This window comes from Loxodonta africana, chromosome 2 (assembly GCF_030014295.1).
Source record: "Loxodonta africana isolate mLoxAfr1 chromosome 2, mLoxAfr1.hap2, whole genome shotgun sequence".
Lineage (NCBI taxonomy): Eukaryota > Metazoa > Chordata > Mammalia > Proboscidea > Elephantidae > Loxodonta > Loxodonta africana.
This window is the reverse complement of record NC_087343.1, coordinates 152943295-152965683: the sequence shown is the minus strand read 5'-3', so window position 1 is coordinate 152965683 and position 22389 is coordinate 152943295. Positions and strand designations below refer to the sequence as shown.

Genomic DNA, 22389 nt, shown 5'->3' with positions numbered 1-22389 from the left:
ATGCCAAGAAATTTGGAAGACAGCTACCTGGCCAACCAGCTGGAAGAGATCCATATCTGTGCTCATTCCAAAGAAAGGTGATCCAACAGAATATGGAAATTATTGAATAATATCATTAATATTATGCACAAGTAAAGTTTTGCTGAAGACAACCCAAAGACATTGTCAGGGAACTGCCGGGAACTGCCACAGTTTCAGGCCAGACTGAGAAAAGAACATAGGATGAAGGACATCATTGCTGATGTCAGATGGATCTTGACTGTAAGCAGAGACTACCAGAAAGATGTTTTCCTCTGTTTTATTGACTCTGCAAAGGCATTTGACTGTGCAGATCATAACAAATTATGGATAATATTGGAGAGAATGGGAATTCCAGAATACTTCATTGTGTCATGAGGAACCTAAACATAGGCCAAGAGGCAGTCAAGAACAGAGCAAGGGGATACTGCATGGTTTAAAATCAGGAAAGGTGTGTGTGAGTGTTGTATACTTTCACCATACTTATTCAGTCTGTATGCTGGACTATACGAAGTAGAACGAGGTATCAGGACTGGGGGAAGACTCATTAACAACCTGCAACATGCAGGTGACACAACCTTACTTGCTGAAAGTGAAGAGGGCTTGAAGCACTTACTGATGAAGATCAAAGACTACAGCCTTCAGCATGAATTACACTTCAATATAAACATAAATCCTCACAACTGGACCAATAAGCAACATCATGAGAAACGGAGAAAAGATTGAAGTTGTCAAGGATTACGTTTTACGGACTTGGATCCACAATCAACACTCATGGATGCAGCAGTCAAGAAATCAAACAACGCATTGCACTGGGAAAATCTTCTGCAAAGTGTTAAAAAGCAAAGATGTCACTTTGAGGACTAAGGTGCTCCTGACTCAAGCCATGGTATTTTCAATCGCGTCATATGATGCGAAAGCTGGACAAAGAATAAGGAAGACTGAAGAATTGATGCCTTTGAATTACGGTGTTGGCAAAGAATATTGAATATACCATGGACTGCCAGAAGAACTAATGAATTTGCCTTGGAAGAAATATAGCCAGAATGCTCCTTAGAAGCAAGTATGATGAGACATCCTCTCACATACTTGTCCAAGTATGTTACCAGAAGGGACCAGTCCCTGGAGAAGGACATTATGCTTGGTAAAGCAGAGTTTGAGTCAGAGAAAAAGAGGAAGACCCTCGATGAGATGAATTGACACAGCAGCTGCAACAATGGGCTCAAACATAGCAATGATTGTGAGGATGGTGCAGGACCAGGCAGTGTTTCGTTCTGTTGTATACAAGGTCGCTGTGAGTCAGAACCGACTCGATAGCACCTAACACCAACAATAACAATCAACTGTAAGGTTGGATGAGACAGACTAGAAGGAGATGTAACCACTTTTCAAAAACAACTTTCAAAAACCTTTAAAGTATTTATGGTAATCTCTGAGTGGTAGGAGAATAGGTGACATTTATTTGTCACACATTTTTGTATTTCCTTTAATCATTATAATAACATGTAATACCTCAATAATCAGAAAACAATTTTTGTTTTTAATCTAAGGAAAAAGCCTTCAACAAAATCAAGGTTTACTGACATAAAGATGTTTGCCTAGCACCATGGTTGTCAAGCTCTAATGGGCATTGGAATCACCTGGAGATCCTATTGAAACACCCCCAGAGTTTCTGATTCTGTAGGTCTGGGGCTGGTATTGAGAATTTGCATCTCTAACAAATTCTCAGGTAGTGCTGATGCTGCTGGTCTGAGGACCACACTTTAAGAACTACGGACTGAGAATTTCATAATCTCTATCTGATAGTTTTATTTTCTGATGTTCTTGGAGTCTTTTGTTGTTGTTGTTTCGTTTTCTGACTTGCTATTCCTTTTCCTTGGAAAGACATTTCAATTACAGTTCCCCAGGCAAACTCCTATGTATCCTTCACAACCCATATCAGGTATTACACCTTCTCTAGGGAGGCATTCCTGGCCTCCCAGAACTCTAATCATGGGAGTTATTATGCCCTTTTCTATCCTATTTCTCTACCTGTATATATTTTGAATGTTGCTGTTCTTAAATTGCACAGTAATTTGTTTCTCTACCTCATCTATTATTCTTATTTTCTTTTTCATTGTTGACAATATATACAGCAGAACATACACGAATTCAACAGTTCCTACATGTTCAATTCAGTGACATTGATTACATTCTTTGAGTTGTGTCACCAAGCATTGTGCTCTTTTAAAGAGCTATCTAAAAAACCAAACCAACATAACGGCCACATGAACCAGGCTCCATCAGCCTGAGACCAGAAGAACTAGATGGTGCCTGGCTACTACAAATAACCGCCCTGACAGAGAAGGCAACAGAGCCCCTGACAGAGTGGAAGAAAAGTGTAGAAGAGAACTCAAATTCACATAAGAAGACCAGACTTAATGGTCTGACTGAGACTGGAGGAACCCCCGAAGCCATGGTTCCCGGATGTTCTGTTAACGCAGAGCTAAAAGCATTCATTCTTGAAGCCCACTCTTCAGACGAGACGGCAGAATCTTCTGGTAGGTACATGGAGTCTACAGCCCAAGTGACAAGGTCGAATCTGGTTCCATCACTTATTGGCCGTGTGATTTGAGCAATAATAAACCTCTCTGTGCATTAGTTTCCTCATCTGAAAATAAGGATAAGGTTGGTGTCTGCCTTATAAAGATGTTTTGAGGATTAACTGAGATAAAGTATATAAAACCTATGCATGGTGCCTCACACATGGTAAATGCTCCAAATCTTTAGCTTTTATTAGTAGTTTTAGTTTTGTTAAGGGCTGAGCAGAAGTGGAGAGATTCAGTGAAAACTCTAGGGGACCACTGAAGGTCCTGGAAGTGGGAATGGGAACAGGATGCAGTGTTTTGTGGAAAATCACTTGGCAGCAGTATTCAGGATGGGTCAGAAGAGAGAGCGGGGCTCGTGGCCAAGGTGCAGCCCAAGGGTGAAGAAGGCTAATCAGGGACTAGAAACAGCCTCTTCTGAAAACAAGAAATCCTGCCCCACTAGCTTGTATGTGTGTAGAAGCTGAAGCCTGGCATGCAGAGGCTCTCAGTAGTCCTATTAAGTGAACATCACTAAATGCTGCATTGAGTCGAACCTCTTTTTTGGAGCTCCTTCACTCAAAGGCAAATGCTAGCAGCATTACCCTGAGTTAAGTACAGAGAGCTTTAAAGCACTGGACAAGTCCACCAAGACCTGAGATCCCCCACTCTGGCTTCTGGCTTGTTTCATCTCCCCCAGGGAAGCAGACAAATGAACACAGGTTAACAGAAAGCCAGTGAATGTGACCAGCACATGCACAAATACTCGGAAAGAATGACTGGATTCTTCTTTTGTGTGGGGGTGTATTAAGGAAATGAAACAACAACAAAAAATTGTGTTTCCCCTACTGTTTCCTAGCTCACTGCTCTGCCTGATTCCAATGGAATTTAAGCTGCAAATTCCATTAGAGAATTCCAAGAGAAAGAGGCAAATTCATCAGTTTGCTTCTTTCTATAGTTCAAAGCTTTAGTTTTCACTTGAGCAATGGTTCTCACAGTTATGTGTCTCTTTTTCTGACCTAGGTTTTCAAATTCTGACTTGCTAGTTAGGACTCTCTCTAGTGCAAGAGACTGAAGTGCTACTCAAATTGGTTTAAGAAAGCAAGGGAAAGAGAATTCATTGGCTCATGAAAACAAAAATCCAAGGATGAATCTGAGCTTCAGGCATAGCTGGATCCAAGCACTCAAACACTGTCACCAGGAATCTCATCTTTCACTCCATCTCTTAGCTCTCTTTCCTCTGCGTGGCTTCATTCTCAGGCAGTATCTCTGAGAGTGTCAAAATTACATTCCCACAGTGAAAAGTACCGGCAGACAAGCAGCTTTCTCATTCTCACAAGTACTAAGAAAGCTCCAGAATGGAATCTTGGTGTTCAGATTGGCATGGGTAACTTATTTTTCTCTGAATGTGTGACTGTGGCCAGGGGATGTGACACCCTGGCTAGTCCTATGCTCTCTTCTGGAGCTGGGAACGAGGTCTGCTTCCCACAAACTCCACATTTAAAAGTGTGGACAGAATGGCTTCCCAAGGAAAATCAAGATTCAGTTACCAGAACTAGGAGAAATGGATACTGGGCAAACAAAATCACAGCTGACCCCTACAGGTCATCGATACGGAAACCACAAGCTTATGAAAGGCGCCTGCAAGTAATGTAATATTCCCCCAGGCTTCCTTGGCGTCAACTCACCTTCCTTTGAATTTCCAGGAAAGTTGCATCCAGTGGGGAGCAAGCTCCACGCACTCAGAGGCTGAGCTGTGTTGAGATCACGGCACAGCGCCTGCCATTGGCTAAGAGCACTCTCCTCTCTGGAAGTATTACTTCTGAGGAAAGTCCTTCAGGGTGCACTTAAGGCTTTAAATGTATTTGTACAGCACCTTGAGTTCTCAAGAAGCATCACATAACTGCATACATTTTTAATTGTGACTTCTTGAAGCACCGATTCCTGAAGTCACCTGGCATTCTGATAGTGATCTTAGAAACCCAGCCCTGGAGAACATATTTTTCTCCCAGGCTGTGACTCAACTGAGTATGGCTATGAAGTCCCCATCAGCTCTGAAGAATCTTTCTGCTTTTTGATATTTTAAAGGATTAAAAAAATCAACACATGTAAATTAGAAATAAATAACTAGCTCGTAAGCCCATTTGCACTGATATTTATAAAATGGGCAAATAATAATTTTAAAAATCACGTAGGAAGAATAATAACTCAAGGAAACTTTAAATCCACATATTCGTTCAATATATTTACTGAGTGCCTACTATGTGCCAGGAACTGCACTAGGCTCTGGAGATATTCTTATATTCTTGTTACTGTTAGTTGCTGCCCAGTCTCTGACCTTATGTATAACAGGAAGAAACGTTGTCTGGTCCTGTGCCATCTTCATGGTCATTAGTATGTTTGAGTCTATTGCTGTGGCCATTGTGTCAATCCATCTCACTGAGGGTTTCCCTTGTTTTCACTGACCCTCTACTTTACCAAATATGATGCCCATTTCTAGCGATTGGTCTTTCCTGATGATGGGTCCATAGTAAGGAAGCTGAAGTCTTGCTACCCTCGCTTCTAAGGAGCATTCTGGTTGTGCTTCTCTTGTGATTTGTTCGTTCTTCTAGCTTTGTTGTTATTGGTTGATATCAAGTCAGCTCTGACTCATAGTGACCTTATGTATAACCGAATAAAATGTTGCATTAAGCAAAACAGATTAAAAAAAAAAAAGAGTCCTTGCCTATATGAAGCTTACATTCTAGTAGGTGTATCCATTTGTATACCATCTCCAAGGCTCCTCTATATCATTGACAAGAAATAGTCATTTACACCAGTAAATATATATGGCAAATCCTCAGTGAGTATTTCCTCTATTCTAAGCCTTTTGCCAGTGCTCTGCAGACATCTCATTATTCTTCCCACCCCCCACCCCCAGGGATTAAAAACAGATCTCAGAGAGATGCAGACACCTGTTCAAGGAAACACAGAAAGATGTGCAGCCAAGACTGGAACTCATCTCTCCATATCTGTCTTTTAACTTGTCTCTTTTCCTTGTGTGTGGATAGGGGTGTGATAGGGAGTGGTGAGTACTGTGGCAAAACTGGAGAACATACTCTATGCGAAGGGAGCAACTATTATTCAGTTCCGATCACAGGAAACTGTGGCCTGGTATAGTCAGGTTTTCGGATTTTTCAAGAGAAGTCAGCAAACAGGATTTTGATGTAAAAATTCTCAATTTCCAAAAACATGGTGAAAGTCAAACAAACTGGACGGGGCATAATTCAGGCCATGGGTCTGCCCCTGTTAGAGGTTACACTGTGTCCAGGAGGGCCTCTGGGAAAGTAGGATTCCAGACAGCAACCCCCAAAACAAAAATGTGAATAGAAAGCTGCAAATACAGTTGTGGTCCTTACACGAAGTGTTTTTCAGGTTGATTATAAAAGGCTAAGGTAGAAAAATGGGGCCCTTGTTTACCAAAAAGCAAATTCCTTAATGAAAGGTAACTGAGAGAGGGCATCTGGAGCATCCCAACCCCCCATCAGGGAGGAGGTTGGCACAGAACCATCTCATGTTGGGCTGACAGGCCACGCTTAACTGAAAAGGAAAATTTAACTTCAGGGAGGGCTTCGTGTTACATCTGAGGCCCTAATAATGATTATTATCCTGTCAGTGCATAAGACGTGGTTCAAAATAATTCTCCTCCTAAAAGTCACATTCTACCCGCTTCCTGGCCCTTCCTTGCCTCCTCCGCCCCGTGGCCTCCCACGCTCTGCAAGCCTTTTCTCTTCTCTACCCCATTTTCCAAGAGGTGGCAGCTACAGGACATAGGGAAGTCTCATCACCAGGGTGGTCTGTAACTGGAATGGAGTTGGCCCCCTGGTGGTGGCAACTCTTCCTCCAGGTCTGGCCTTTGCAGAGGGGAGGGAGCACAGACTAGCTTTCAAGTTTAGAAAACATTTGCACAACCCACAGTCTGAAACTCTTCAAGACAATAGTCTTGCAGCGTGTCAAGGAATTCCCATCCTGCAGGAGCTTAACAAAATCAGAAAGCCTCTGTTTACTATGAGAATTGTTTCAGAAAGGGAAGTGATATCCGGCACGTGAAAAATCCCATTTCTATCCATTCTCAAGATAGTAACTTTGCAGCCATATGCCATGCATATTTCATCACAGCAAAACCCTACTGTTAGTGCACTGGGGGTAGATTCGCCGCTGCCGCTGCCGCTGCCGCTGCCGCTGCCGCTGCCGCTGCCGCTGCCGCTGCCGCTGCCGCTGCCGCTGCCGCTGCCGCTGCCGCTGCCACCTCTTTCTGCTGTTAGGATAAGGCTGAGGCATGTGGTACTGCTGTCAGATTCTTAGAAGATCAGGCGGGGACCCTACAACTTCGTTTGCACCGTGAGCCTCTAAACTCCAGCTCCTCTGGGCCTTGAGAGCTTTCTCTTTGGGAAAGGACGTAGATACCTTCTGAAAGGGATGGCCCAAAGGAAATTTGTACTTCCCGCACCCCCTTGCTTGGAAGGTCATTGAAGATTAAGAGATGAAGTGAATTTTCCCACTCAGGGGGAGGTAGGGCAATGCTGGGGTTAGAAGTGTTTAGAGATCTGCATACCAGCCTTGGTTTCCCTGCTTCCTCGCCTTGTGAACCAGCACAATTTATAGAACTTCTTTGAGCCTCAGTTTTCTCATCTAAAAATGGAAATAATAGTAGAACTGACTACATAGGGCTGTTGTAAGAGTTAATTAGGGGAGATACCGTGAGGTAGGAGCTGTTCCCTTTGCACTGAGCTTGTTTTCCAGTTCACCACAGCCACCACCACTCCCCATCAGGGTACAAGATAAAAGGCAGATAATGAGCCCCAGGCTTGGCTCCACCACTTACTTCCTACGGTTCTTCAAGCAGGTGAGCAGGAGCTATTGTTATATGTGATGATCAAGGCCACTCTATGGCAACTCTTCAGCTCCAGCAGTGAAACACAAGCAGCCGTTGCTTCCACCATACCCAGGGCCTTTAGACGCCACCTTTCCCTGGATCTCTGGGCTGCTTAGCCATAATGCTGGTGAGAGTGTGCCAGTCTTGCCTCCCACCCCATCTTCCTGAAGAGGCTGTGTTGGCAGCTTGGGGGTGGAGTTAGGGCGAGAGTGGTTGGAGTCCACTTGCATCAGAAGGAAGCAGAAGGGCACTTTTTACATGTGCAGATTCCTGGGCTGTACCCCAGACCCACCGTGTCTAAATCACTGGGGCAGGGACCTAGGAATCTGCAGGTGTAGCAAGCCCTTCAAGGGAGTAGATGCACACAAAACTTGGCATTTATGGCCCTCTGGTGTCTCAAACTGTAGATCTTTTCCAAAACCTGCTTCTCTTCATGTGTTCTGGTTAACTGGACCATCATCTGCTAGGAGAGCCAGGCCCCTAAGCCAGAATCCTGGGAGTCCCCTGGGGTCCTGTTGTTGTTGTTAAGTGCCATCAAGTCAGTTCTGACTCATAGTGATCCTATGTACAACAGAGGGAAACACTGCCTGGTTCTGAACCATCCTCAAAATTGTCGTTATGTGAAGCCCACTGTTACAGCCACTGTGTCAATCCATCTCATTGAGGGTCTTCCTCTTTTTCTCTGACCCTTTATTTTACCAAGAATGATATCCTTCCTCAGCGACTGGTCCCTCCTGATAACATGTCCAAAGTATGTGAGATGAAGCCTCCCCATCCTTTCTTCTAATGAGATTCTAGACATTGAAGGCAGTTTGTTCTTTCTTCTGGCAGTCTGTGGTATGTTCAATATTCTTTGCCAACACAATAATTCAAAAATATCAATTCTTCTTTGGTCTTCCTTATTCATTGTCCAGTTTTTGCCTCATATGAGGTGATGGAAAACACAGTGGCTTGGTCAGACACACCTGAGTCCTTAAAGTGACACCTTTGCTTTCCAACACTTTAAAGAGGTCTTTTGCAGCAGATTTGCTCAATGCAATGCGTCCTTTGATTTCTTGACCCAAGTAAAATGAAATCCTTGACAACTTCAGTATTTTCTTTGTTTGTCATGTTGCTTAGTGGTCCAGTTGTGAGGATTTTTGTTTGCCTTGTGTTGAAGTGTAATTTATACTGAAGGCTATATAGTCTTTGACCTTCATCAGTATGTGTTTCAAGTCCTCTTCACTTTCAGCAACCGAGGTTGTGTCATCTGCATATTGCAGGTTGTTAATGAGTCTTCCTCCAATCCTCATGCCCCGTTATTCTTCATACAGTCCAACTTCTTGGATTATTTGCTCAGCATACAGACTGAATAAGTATGGAGAAAGGATACAACCCTGACACATACCTTTCCTGATTTTAAACCATGCAGTATCCCCTTGTTCTTTTCTCACCTGCCTCTTGGCCTAAGTACAGGTTCCTTATGACACAATTAAGTATTCTGGAATTCCCATTCTTTGCAATGTTATCCATAATTTGTTAAGATCCGCACGGTCAAATGCCTTTGCAAAATCAATAAAACAGAGGAAAACATCTTTCTGGTATCATCTGCTTTCACCCAAAATCCATCTGACATCAGCAATGATATTCCTATTTCCAAGTCCACTTCTGCATTCAGCTTGAATTTCTGGCAGTTCCCTGTTGATGTACTGCTGCAGCTGCTTTTGAATGATCTTCAGCAAAGTTTTACTTGTGTAATATTAATGTTATTGTTCTATAATTTCCACATTCTTTTGGATCACCTTTCCTTGGAATGGGCACAAATATGGATCTCTTCCAGTCGGTTGGCCAGGTAGCTGTCTTCCAAATTTCTCGGCGTAGACGAGAGGGCACTTGCAGCACTGCATCCATTTGTTGAAACATCTCAATTGGTTTCTGTCAATTCATAGAGCCTTGTTTTTCACCAATGCCTTCAGTGCAGCTTGGACTTCTACTTTCGGTACCATTGGTTCTTGATCATATGCTACCTCCTGAAATGTTTGAGAGTCCACCAAGCCTTTTTGGTACAGTGACTCTGTGTATTCCTTCTATCTGCTTTTGATGCTTCCTGCATTGTTTAATATTTTCCCTATAGAATCCTTCAATATTGCAACTCAAGGCTTGAATTTTTTCTTTAGTTCTTTCAGCTTGAGAAATGGTGAGCATATTCTTCCTTTTTGGCTTTCTAACTCCAGGTCTTTGCACATGTCATTAAAATATTTTACTTTGTCTTCTAGAGCCACCCTTTGAAACCTTCTGGTCAGCTCTTTTACTTTATCATTTCTTCCTTCTGCTTTAGCTATTCTATGTTCAAGAGCAGGTTCCAGAGTCTCTTCTGACATCCATTTTGGTCTTTTCTTTCTCTTCTGTCTTTTTAATGACCTCTTGCTTTCTGCAAGTGTGATGTCCTTGATGTCATTCCACGACTCATCTGGTCTTCAGTCATTAGGGTTCAATGCGTCAAATCAATTCTTGAGATAGCCTCTAAATTCAGATTCCTGGCAGGCCTCAATCACCTCTCAGCCCATCTCCAGTAGAACCTGCCCTAGTTTGGCCCTTCTCTCTGCCCTGCCACCACATTTAGGTCTTCCCCCATTATCCTTCAGCAGAACAAGCGGTCTCATACTCCCTTTGCCCAATCTGGAGGTCTTGTTCTGAAATGTAAACCTGGCCCTAACAAGACTAAAATTCTTCGAGGATTTCCCACTCCCTGTAGGATCAAGTCTGAGTCCCTGATAAGACATTCAAAGCCTCTCTCTCCAGCCTCAGATCTCCTGGCACTCCCTCTCCCTCTCCCACAGCAAAAACTCTGACTAGATTTAAATGATGCTCAAGCCTCTGAATGTTCCATGGGTCTGCATGCCTCTGGGCTTCTATAGACACAGTGTACTCCACCAAAAATGCCTTTCCCCTCTGGTACTCTTTCAAGACTTGAAATATCACTTCCTCTAGGAAGCCTTCCCAGAGCCCTGGTGGCATAGTGGTTAAGAGCTCAGCAGCTAACCAAAAGATCAGCAGTTTGAATCTACCAGCTGCTCTTTGGAAACTCTATGGGGAAGTTCTACTCTCTCCTGTAGGGTTGCCATGAGTTGGAATTGTCTCAATGGCAATGGGTTTGGTTTTGGTTTGGTTTTAGGAAGCCTTCCAGATGTCCCCAGGTAGGGCTGACTATTTCCTCCTCTATCCCTGAACACTTCTCAATTATGTCATCCATGACCCTGAATTGCCTTTATTTACTTACATGTTTCTGCCCCCACTAGACCATGAGCGATTTGTATTGTATTCATTTCAAATTCCAATCTTTATCAGTGCTGATAAGGTCCTGCAAGATCTGGCTCCACCCTCTTCTTCTCCACCCACTTGTCACCAGTCTCACTGGTCTTCTGACTGTTCCCAACAAGCTCCTTCCTGGTTCTGGGTCTTTGTTCCTGTAATGCCCTTTGCCTGGAATGCCCTCATCTAGATCTTTCCATGGCTGGCTCCACCTTGACATTCATATCTCTGCTCAAATATCACCTCAAGAGTCCTTCCCTGGCCAACGAGTTGAAATTAGTCCCCGTTCCGCATTATGCCTAACATCAATAGCCATTATGGAAATGCACAATATCACATTTTCTTCTCTTTGTAGCACGTATCACAAGCTGTAGTTAATTAGCTTTTAAAATCAGCCTTAAACCAGAAAATCAAACCTGTTGCAGTAGAGTTGATTCCAACTCATAGCAACCCTACAGGACAGGGTAGAACTGCTCCACAAGGTTTCTAAGGCTGCAACATTTACAGAAACAGGCTGTCACATTTTTGTCCCTCAGAGTGGCTAGTGGGTTCAAACCACAGAGCTTTTGGTTAGTAGCCAAGCACTTAACCACTAGACCAAATGCATATAATAGAATGCATTCACATACGATACGCTGTTCCATAAGTTTTGACAAATATATGCATCCATATATCTACCACTCTACTCAAGATATAGAATATTTTCATAACCTGTGAAATTTTCCTGATTCTTCTTTCCAGTCCATATCCTCCAGCCCCAGTTAACCCTATTTTGCTTTCTGTCACCATAGCCTGCCTAGTTTTGCTTTTTCTAGAACTTAATTTAAATGGAAACATGTTGTTGTTGCTGTTAAGTGCCGTCGAGTAGATTCTGACTCATAGCCACCCTACGCACAACAGAACGAAACACTGCCCAGTCCTGAGCCATCCTTACAATCATTGTTGCAGCCACTGTGTCAATCCACCTCATTCAGGGTCTTTCTCTTTTCTGCTGACCCTGTGCTTTACCAAGCATGATGTCCTTCTCCAGGGACTGATCCCTCCTGGCAACATGTCCAAAGTATATAAGAGGCAGTCTCGCCATCCTTGCTTCTAAGGAGCATTCTGGCTGTACTTCTTCTAAGACAGATTTGTTCATTCTTTTGGCAGCCCATGCTATATTCAATATTCTTCGCCAACACCACAATTCAAAGGCATCAATTCTTCTTCACTCTTCCTTATTCATTGTCCAGCTTTCACATGCATATGATGCCATTGAAAATACCATGGCTTGGGTCAGGCACACCTTAGTCTTCAAGGTGACATATTTGCTCTTTGACACTTTAAAGAGGTCCTTTGCAGCAGATTTACCTAATGCAATGTGTCTTTTGATTTCTCGGCTGCTGCTTCCATGGCTGTTGATTGTGGATCCAAGTAAAATGAAATCCTTGACAACTTCAATCTTTTCTCCATTTATCATGATGTTGCTCATTGGTCCAGTTGTGAGGATTTTTGTTTTCTTTATGTTGAGGTGCAATCCATACTGAAGGCTGTGGTCTTTGATCTTTATTAGTAAGTGCTTCAAGTCCTCTTCACTTTCAGCAAGCAAAGTTGTGTCATCTGCATAACGCAGGTTCTTAAATGAGTCTTCCTCCAATCCTGATGCCTCGTTCTTCTTCTTATAGTCCAGCTTCTCATATTATTTGCTCAGCATAGAGATTGAATAGGTATGGTGAAAGAATACAACCCTGACGCACACCTTTCCTGAATTTAAACCAATCAGTATCCCCTTGTTTTGTCCAAACAACTGCCTCTTGATCTATGTAAAGTTTCCTCATGAGCACAACTAAGTCTTCTGAAATTCTCATTCTCCATAATTTATGATCCACACAGTCGAATGCCTTTGCATAGTCAATAAAACATAGGTAAACAGCCTTCTGGTATTCTCTGCTTTCAGCCAGGATCCATCTGACATCAGCAACGATATCCCTGGTTCCACGTCCCCTTCCGAATCTGGCCTGAATTTCTGGTAGTTCCCTGTCAATATACTGCTGCAGCCGTTTTTGAATGATCTTCAGCAAAATTTTGCTTGCGTGTGATATTAATGATATTGTTCTATAATTTCCACATTTGGTTGGATCACTTTTCTTGGGACTAGACATAAATATGGATCTCTTCCAGTCAGTTGGCCAGGAAGCTGTCTTCCATATTTCTTGGCATAGACGAGTGAGCACCTCCAGTGCTGCATCTGTTTGTTGAAACATCTCAATTGATATTCCATCAATTCCTGGAGCCCTGTTTTTTGCCAATGCCTTCAGAGCAGCTTGGACTTCTTCCTTCAGTACCATAGGTTCCTGATCATATGCCACCTCTTGAAATGGTTGAACATCGACTAATTCTTTTTGATATAACGACTCTGTATTCCTTCCATCTTCTTTTGATGCTTCCTGCATCGTTTAATGTTTTCCTCCCATAGAATCCTTCATTATTGCAACTCGAGGCACGAATTTTTTCTTCAGTTCTTTCAGCTTGAGAAATGCCAAGCATGTTCTTCCCTTTTGGTTTTCCATCTCCAGCTGTTTGAACATGTCATTATGATACTTTACTTTGTCTTCTCGAGCTGCCCTTTAAAATCTTTTGTTCAGTTCTTTTACTTCATCAATTCTTCCTTTTGCTTTAGCTGCTCGATGTTCGAGATCAAGTTTCAGAGTCTCCTCTGACATCCATCTTGGTCTTTTCTTTCTTTCTTGTCTTTTCAGTGACCTCTTGCTTTCTTAATGGATGATGTCCTTGATGTCATTCCACAACTCGTCTGGTCTTCGGTCACCAGTGTTCATTGCATCAAATCTATTCTTGAGATGGTCTCTAAATTCAGGTGGGATATACTCAAGGTCATATTTTGGCTCTCGTGGACATGCTCTGATTTTCTTCAGTTCCAGCTTGAACTTGCATATGAGCAATTGATGGTCAGTTCCACAGTCGGCCCCTGGCCTTGTTCTGACTGATGATATCGAGCTTTTCCATCATCTCTTTCCACAGACGTGGTCAGTTTGATTTCTGTGTGTTCCAGCTGGTGAGGTCCATGTGTATAGTCGCCGTTTACATTGGCGAAAGAAAGTATTTGCGATGAAGAAGTCGTTGGTGTTGCAAAATTCTATAATTCGATCTCCAGCATTGTTTCTATCACCAAGGCCGTATATTCCAACTACAGATCCTTCTTCTTTGTTTCCAACTTTTGCATTCCAATCACCAGTAATTATCAATGCATCTTGATTGCGTGTTCAATCAATTTCAGACTGCAGCAGCTGATAAACATTTTCTATTTCTTCATTTTTGGCCCTAGTGGTTGGTGCATAAATTTGAATAATAGTCGTATTAACTGGTCTTCCTTGTAGGCGTATGGATATTATCCTATCACTAACAGTGTTGTACTTCAGGATAAATCTTGAAATGTTCATTTTGACGATGAATGCAACAACATTTCTCTTCAAGTTGTCATTCCCAGCATAGTAGACTATATGATTGCCTGATTCAAAATGGCCAATACCAGTCCATTTCAGCTCATTAATGCCTAGGATTTTGATGTTTATGTGTTCCATTTCATTTTTGACAATTTCCAATTTTCCTAGATTCATACTTTGTACATTCCAGGTTCTGATTATTAATGGATGTTTGCCGCCATTTCTTCTCATTTTGAGTCATGCCACATCAGCAAATGAAGGTCCCAAAAGCTTTACTCCATCCACATCATTAAGGTTGACTCTACTTTGAGGAGGCAGCTCTTCCCTAGTTATCTTTTGAGTGCCTTCCAACCTGGGGGCTCATCTTCCAGCACTATATCAGACAATGTTCCGCTGCTATTCGTAAGGTTTTCACTGGCCAATGCTCTTCAGAAGTACACTGCCAGGTCCTTCTTCCTAGTCTGTCTTAGTCTGGAAGCTCAACTGAAACCTGCCCTCCATGGATGACCCTGCTGGTATCTGATATGCTGGTATCGGTGGCATAGCTTCCAGCATCACAGCAACACGCAAGCCCCCACAGTATGACAAACTGACAGACAAGTAGGGGAAATGGAAACATACAGTACTTATTCTTCTGTCTGGCTTCTTCACTCCGCATAATGTTTTAGAGGTTCATTCATGTTGTAACATATATCAGGATTTTGTTGCTTTTTATTGCTGAGTAGTGCGTAAGCCTTAGTATGAAAATACCGCAATTTATCTAACTCACCTGTTCTAAAAATCCATGTACAAGTCTTTGTGTGGACATACATTTGCATATCTTTTGGGTAAATACCTACAAATGAGATTGCTGGGCATATGGTAAGTTTATGTTTATTTTATAAGAAACTGCCAGAGTGGTTGTTCCATTTTATTCCCCCTTCCAGCAATATGGAAACCCTGGTGGCATAGTGGGTAAGAGCTACGGTTGCTATCCAAAAGGTCAGCAGTTTGAATCCACCAGATGCTCCTTGGAAACCCTATGGGGCAATTCTACTCTGTCCTATAGGGTTGCTATGAGTTGGAATCAACTCGACAGCAATGAGGTTTTTTGTTGTTTGCCAGCAATATATGAGAGTTTCAGTTGTTCCATATCCTTGTCAACATTTGGTATTATCAGTCTTAAATTTTAGCCTTTTTAGCGGGTGCATAGGGATATCTCATTGTGGGCTTAATTTGCATTTTCATAATGGCTAATGATGTTAGGCAACTTTTCCCATGCTTATTGGTTATTTGTACACCTTCATTTTGATGTGTTTGTTAAAATCTCTTGCCAATGTTTTAATTCAGTTGCTTGTCTTCTTCCTATGAGTTATAAGTTTTCTTTTTATGTTCTAGGCTTGTCAAAACAATGTATTGCAAAAGGTTCTCCTAGTCTGTGACGTACATTTACATTTTCGTAATTTCGATGAAGTTCAATCTACCATTTTTTTCCTTTTATGACTAGTTCTTTCTGTGAACTGAGAACTTGCAGCCTACCTCAAGGTCATGAAGATTTTCTCCTATGCTTTCTTCTAGATGTTTTATAGTTTTTGCTGTTTTATTTAGTTCTTTGGTCCATTTTAAGAATGGTGTGAAGCAGGGATTGGGATATTTTGTTTTCCATATGGATCTTCAGTTGTTCCAGCACCATGTGTTGTAAAGTCTATCCCTTCACCTATAGTTATTTAAGTTTCCTTTTCTTTAATTAGTATTTGCCTCTCCCACTAGACTATAAGCTTCATATACACCTTCTAATATAACCTGCAGTCTTCTCCATCCCAGCCACCTCCATGCAGGTAGAGAAAGCAGAAAAAGGACTTGCCTGCAACTCATTTCTTTTGAGACATGATCCCAGGAAATAGGAGTAGGGAGCTGGGGAGAGTGAAACAAGAAAACAAGAAAGCAAGAAAGCCAGTACAATTGTGTGTTAATAAGCTGGTCATTGTTGTGGGCAAATGAGGCTCCAATCCAACAGGAACCTGTGGAGGAGTAGTGTGAAGCACATCTCAGAACTGTCCACCAACGGTCAGACAGTCCAACCCCATTGGTCAGGGATTGCCCCAGGAGAGTTTAACTTCTTCAGAACTCCAGGTTGTAGTGCTTGAGTCCCGAGAGAGAAACCATGGAAAGAAGGCAAGAGCTGGGTAGAGCAGCTAAGCCAAGGTGCTTCCACCTGCTTCTAGCTGGTTGCCACAGCGATGGCTGAGTTTAAAAAAAAAAAAGAGTTAAAGGTTGGCCGAAAAGGATGAAGAGGGGGCAGAAGAGGTTTCCGGTACATGTTTATTGAACAAATACTTACTAAATGCCTCCTGTATGCCAAGCATCGTGTTAAGCACTGAGGATATGGTCATCACAAAGCCAATCCCTATCTTCATGAGGAACATGAACAATAAACAAGTCAATAACTGATATAAAATCAGTCAGAAAAAAGTGCTATGAAGAAAACTAAAACAGGGTAAGAGAATCATGAGGGTGGGTAGAGGAATGGGGCCTCATCAAGACCATCAGAGAAGGCGTCTGGGGAGCTGAAGTTGGACAGGGATCAAATGAAGTGAGGAACCAAACAATGTGGATATGTAAGGCAAGAACATTCCAGGCAGAGGAAGCTGCAAGTGAGGGAGAGACAAGGAGGGCCCTGGGGCTGGAGTAGAGCGAGGGGCAGAGTCATAAGAGATCAGGACAGAGAGCCTGGCAGATCTCAGAAATTGGTTTGGATTCTATTCTAAGTGTGATGAGAAGCCACTGGGAGGGTTTGAGAAGGGTTGTGACATGGTCTTACTTATGTTTTAAGGTTGCATGGGGTACCATTATATGCCTATTAGAGTGGCTTAAAAAAAAAGATACTACTGAGTGCTGGCAGGGATGCAGAGCAACTGGAACTCTCATACATTGCTGGTTGGCATGCACGGCCATGCTTGTAAACAGGTTGGAAGTTTTTCTTGTAAACATATGTTTACCATACAACCCAGTAAGCCCACTACCAGGTAGTTACTTGAGTGAAATGAAACTTTCGTCCACTCAAAAACCTGTACACAAATGTTTCAGTAGCTTTCTTCGTAATCGCCAAACGGTGGAGAAAATTCAAAAGTCCTTCAACCAGTAAACGGCTTAACTGTAGTACATGTATATCAGAAGGCTGCTAACCAATCAGAAGGAATGGACTACTGATACATGCAACAACCTGAAGATACCTAAAGGACTTAAAAAAAAAAAAACAAAAAACCACTGCTGTTGAGTCCGTTCTGATTCATAGTAACCCTATAGGATGGAGTAGAACCGCCTCACAGGGTTTCCAAGGAGCAATTGGTAGATTCAAACTGCCAGTCTTTCCGTTAGCAGCCAAACACTTAACCACTGCACCACCAGGGCTTCAACAGTGAAAAACTCCAATCTCATAAAAGTTATATACTATGTAATTCTATTTACAGAACATTCTGAAAATGACAAAACTATAGAGATGTCAAACAGATTAGTGGTTGTCAGAGGCTGTGGTGAGGGGTGGAGAGTATGAAGTGGAAGTTGGTGCAAATACAAAGGGGTAGCCTGAGAAAGTTTTTTTTATGGTGATGTAATAGTTACTTATCTTGATTGTGGTGGTGGTTACACAAATCTGTACATGAGATAAAAGTGCATAGAACTATAAACACACTCACACAAACGAATGCAGGTTAAAAAATGGTGAGAACTGAGTAAGGCCTGTAGTATAATTATTGGTAATCCACCGATGTCAGTCTCCTGGTTTTGATACTGTACTACAACTGTACATGAGCAGTCCCCTTTGGGAGAATAAGCTGGGTGAAGGCTACATGGTACTTTTTCTATTATTTTCACAACTTCCTGTGAGTCTACAATTATTTCAAAATAAAAAGTTTAAAAATAAAGCTCTAGTCGGTGGGTAAAACCCCCATGTGTCTGTCAGTTTGTCTTACCGTGGGGGCTAGCGTGTTGCTGTGATGCTGGAATCTATGCCACCGGTATTCAGATACCAGCAGGGTCACCCATGGAGGACAGGTTTCAGCTGAGCTTCCAGACTAAGATAAACTAGGAAGAAGGATCTGGCAGTCTACTTCTGAAAAGAATTAGCCAGTGAAAGCCTTATGAATAGCAGCGGAACATTATCTGATATCGTGCTGGAAGATGAGTGCCCCAGGTTGGAAGGCACTGAAAAGATGACTGGGGAAGAGTTGCCTCCTCAAGTAGAGTTGACCTTAACGACATGGATGGAGTAAAGCTTTCAGGACCTTCATTTGCCGATGTGGCACCTCTCAAAATGAGAAAAAACAGCTGCAAACATCAATAATCAGAACCTGAAATGTACGAAGTATGAATCTAGGAAAATTAGAAATCGTCAAAAATGAAATAGAACACATAAACATCGAAATCCTAGGCATTAATGAGCTGAAATGGACTGGTATTGGCCATTTTGAATCAGACAATCGTATAGTCCATTATGCTGGGAATGACAACTTGAAGAGGAATGGTGTTGCATTCATCATCAAAAAGAACATTTCAAGATCTGTCCTGAAGTACAGCACTGTCAGTGATAGGATAATATCCATACGCCTACAAGGAAGACCAGTTAATATGACTATTATTCAAATTTACGCACCAACCACTAAGGTGAAAGAGGAAGAAATTGAAGATTTTTACCAGCTTCTGCAGTCTGAAATTGATCAAACACGCAATCAGGATGTATTGATAATTACCGGTGACTGGAATGTGAAAGTCAGAAACAGAGAAGGATGGGTAGTTGGAAAATACAGCATTAGTGATAGAAACAATACCAGAGATCAAATGATAGGATTTTGCAAGACCAACGACTTCTTTGCAAATACTTTTTCCACCAACATAAAGGGCAATTATACACATGGACCTTGCCAGATGGAATACACATGAATCAAATTGACTACGTCTGTGGAAAGAGACAATGGAAAAGCTCAATATCATCAGTCAGAACAAGGCCAGGGGCTGACTGTGGAATAGACCATCAATTGCTCATATGCAAGTTCAAGCTGAAACTGAAGAAAATCAGAGCAAGTCCACGAGAGCCGAAATATGATCTTGAGTATATGCCACCTGAATTTAGAGACCATCTCAGGAGTAGATTTGATGTGCTGAACGATAATGACCAAAGACCAGATAATTTGTGGAATGACATCAAGGACATCATACATGAGGAAAGCAAGAGGTCATTGAAAAGACAGGAAAGAAAGAAAAGACCAAGATGGATGTCAGAGGAGACTCTGAAACTTGCTCTTGAACATTGAACAGCTAAAGCAAAAGGAAGAAATGATGAAGTAAAAGAACTGAACAGAAGATTTCAAAGGGCAGCTTGAGAAGACAAAGTATCATAATGACGTGCAAACAGCTGGAGGTAGAAAACCAAAAGGGAAGAACACTGGGCATTTTTCAAGCTGAAAGAACTGAAGAAAAAATTCAAGCCTCAAGTTGTAATAGTGAAGGATTCTATGGGGAAAATATTAAATGATACAGGAAGCATCAAAAGAAGACAGAAGGGATACACAGAGTCATTATACCAAAAAGAATTGGTTGTCCCAAACTTTCTGTTGGCCCAGGACAGGAACCATTCCTGAAGACAACTCATCAGACATGGAAGGGACTAGACAACGGGTTGGAGAGAGATGCTGATGAAGAGTGAGCTACTTGTATCAGGTGGACACTTGAGACTGTGTTGGCATCTCTTGTCTGGAGGGGAGATAGGAGGGTAGAGAGGGTGACAGACTGACTTGATTTGTAAACATTCACTTAAAGCTCAATAAAAATTATTAAAAAAAAAAAGAATTGGTTGATGTTCAACCATTTGAAGAGGTAGCATATGATCAGGGACCAATGGTACTGAAGGAAAAAGTCCAAGCTGCACTGAAGGCATTGGCAAAAACAAGACTCCAGGAATTGACGGAATACAATTGAAATGTTTCAACAAATGGATACAGAGCTGGAAGTGCTTACTCGGCTATTCCAAGAAATATGGAAGACAGCTTCCTGGCCAACTGACTGGAATAGATCCATATTTATGCCTATTCCCAAGAAAGGTGATCCAACCGAATGTGGGAATTATCGAACAACATCATTATATCACACACAAGCAAAATTTTGCTGAAGATCATTCAAAAGCGGCTGCAGCAGTATATCTACAAGGAACTGCCAGAAATTCAGGCCAGATTCAAAAAAGGACGTGGAACCAGGGATACCATTGTTGATGTCAGATGGATCCTGGCTGAAAGCAGAGAATACCAGAAGGATGTTTACCTATGTTTTATTGACTATGCAAAGGCATTCAATTCTGTGGATCATAACAAACTATGGATACCATTTTGAAGACTGTAAATTCCAGAACTTAATTGTGCTCATGAAGAACCTGTACATAGATCAAGAGGCAGTTGTTTGGACAGAACAAGGGGATACTGAGTGGTTTAAAGTCAGGAAAGGTGTGGGTCAGGGTTATATCCTTCCACCGTACTTATTCAATCTGTATGTTGAGCAAATAATATGAGAAGCTGGACTATATGAAGAAGAATGGGTCGTTAAGGTTGGAGGAAGACTCATTAACAACCTGCATTATGCAGGTGACACAACCTTGCTTACTGAAAGTGAACAGGACTTGAAGCACTTACTAATGAAGATCAAAGACCACAGCCTTCAGTACGGATTACACCTCAACATAAAGAAAACAAAAATCTTCCCAGCTGGCCCAATAAGCCACATCATGATAAATGGAGAAAAGATTGAAGTTGTCAAGGATTTCATTTTACTTGGATCCACAATCAACACCCATGGAAGCAGCAGTCAAGAAATGAAAAGACACATTGCATTGGGCAAATCTACTGCAAAGGACCTCTTTAAAGTATTGAAAAGCAAAGATGTCAACTTGAAGACTAAGGTGTGCCTGACCCAAGCCATGGCATTTTTGATTGCATCATATGCATGTAAAAGCTGGACAATGAATAAAGAAGGCAGAAGAATTGATGCCTTTGAATTGTTGTGTCGGTGAAGAATACTGACTATACCATGGACTGCCAAAAGAACGAACAAATCTGTCTTAGAAGAAGTACAGCCAGAATGCTCCTTAGAAGCAAGGATGGCGAGACTGCGTCTTACATACTTTGGACATGTTGTCAGGAGGGACCAGTCCCTGGAGAAGGACATCATGCTTGGCAAAGTACGGGGTCAGTGGAAAAGAAGAAGACCCTCAACAAGATGGATTGACACAGTGGCTGCAACAATGGGCTCAAGTATAATGATTGTAAGGATGGCGCAGGACCGGGCAGTTTTTCTTTTTGTTGTGCACAGGGTCGCTATGAGTCAGAACTGACTTCAGGGTACCTAACAACAACCTAGCAGATGGGTAAAAAAGCTATAAAAGACTTTCACTTTCTAATTGGGGAAAATTGAAAATGGATTGGGTATTTACTAGATGATATTTGGGAACTATTGTCAACTTTCTTAGGTATGATGATGGCATGGTTATCATATATCCTCATTCTTAGGTGATGTATGTTGAAGTTTCAGAGGCGAAGTGTGTTGTAGGGTAAAAAACATTACAAGGTTTGGTAAAGCAAAAAAAAAACAAAGCTTTATTTGGCATATATTCAAAAAGGCAAAAGTGGGAAGTGGACAGGCATTTTGCCAGAGCCATGTCTGCCCTATTCTAAGGAAATATTACAGAATAAGCAAGAATGGGAAAATGGACAAGCATGCTGCCACAGCCATGTCTGCCCCAGTCCAAGGAATGTCACAGTGTTGTCAGTATATATTAACATTATAAAATGGGCAAAACCATTGAAAGCTTCACCTTTTCACAGATTGGCTAGAAACTGTGATCTTTTACATTTTGAATTGTCTTTCTTAACTATCTTTGGTACAGGTTGCGGTAACAACAGTCAGGAGGGTCCTCATTGGTCCAACAAATGTTCTATTCGCTAAATGCTAATAGAAAAAGAAGAGTGGAAAGTCTTTTGTGTTCTGGCTTAGGTGAAACGTTCCCTAAAAGATATTTTCCAAGATTATTTTAGCTATTGTCTTTATACCCCAGGGCTCAGTTGATGTGTCCTTTTGAGTCCTCATGAGCCCTTGTGAGCCCAACTCCAGCTGGGTCACATTCTCTATGCTCAAAGACAGG

At 41.9% G+C, this 22389-nt stretch overlaps 1 protein-coding gene across 1 annotated transcript in view; it reads right to left on the bottom strand.

Moving 5' to 3' along the window:
• Window positions 1-6902, bottom strand: part of CYSTM1 (cysteine rich transmembrane module containing 1) — a 96236-nt gene extending 89334 nt beyond the window's left edge. Inside the window, exon 1 of the mRNA XM_010591107.3 lies at window positions 6752-6902. Within this exon, the coding sequence (XP_010589409.2) occupies window positions 6752-6902 (151 nt within the window). The remainder of the gene's footprint in view (window positions 1-6751) is intronic.
• Window positions 6903-22389: the final 15487 nt, after the last annotated feature.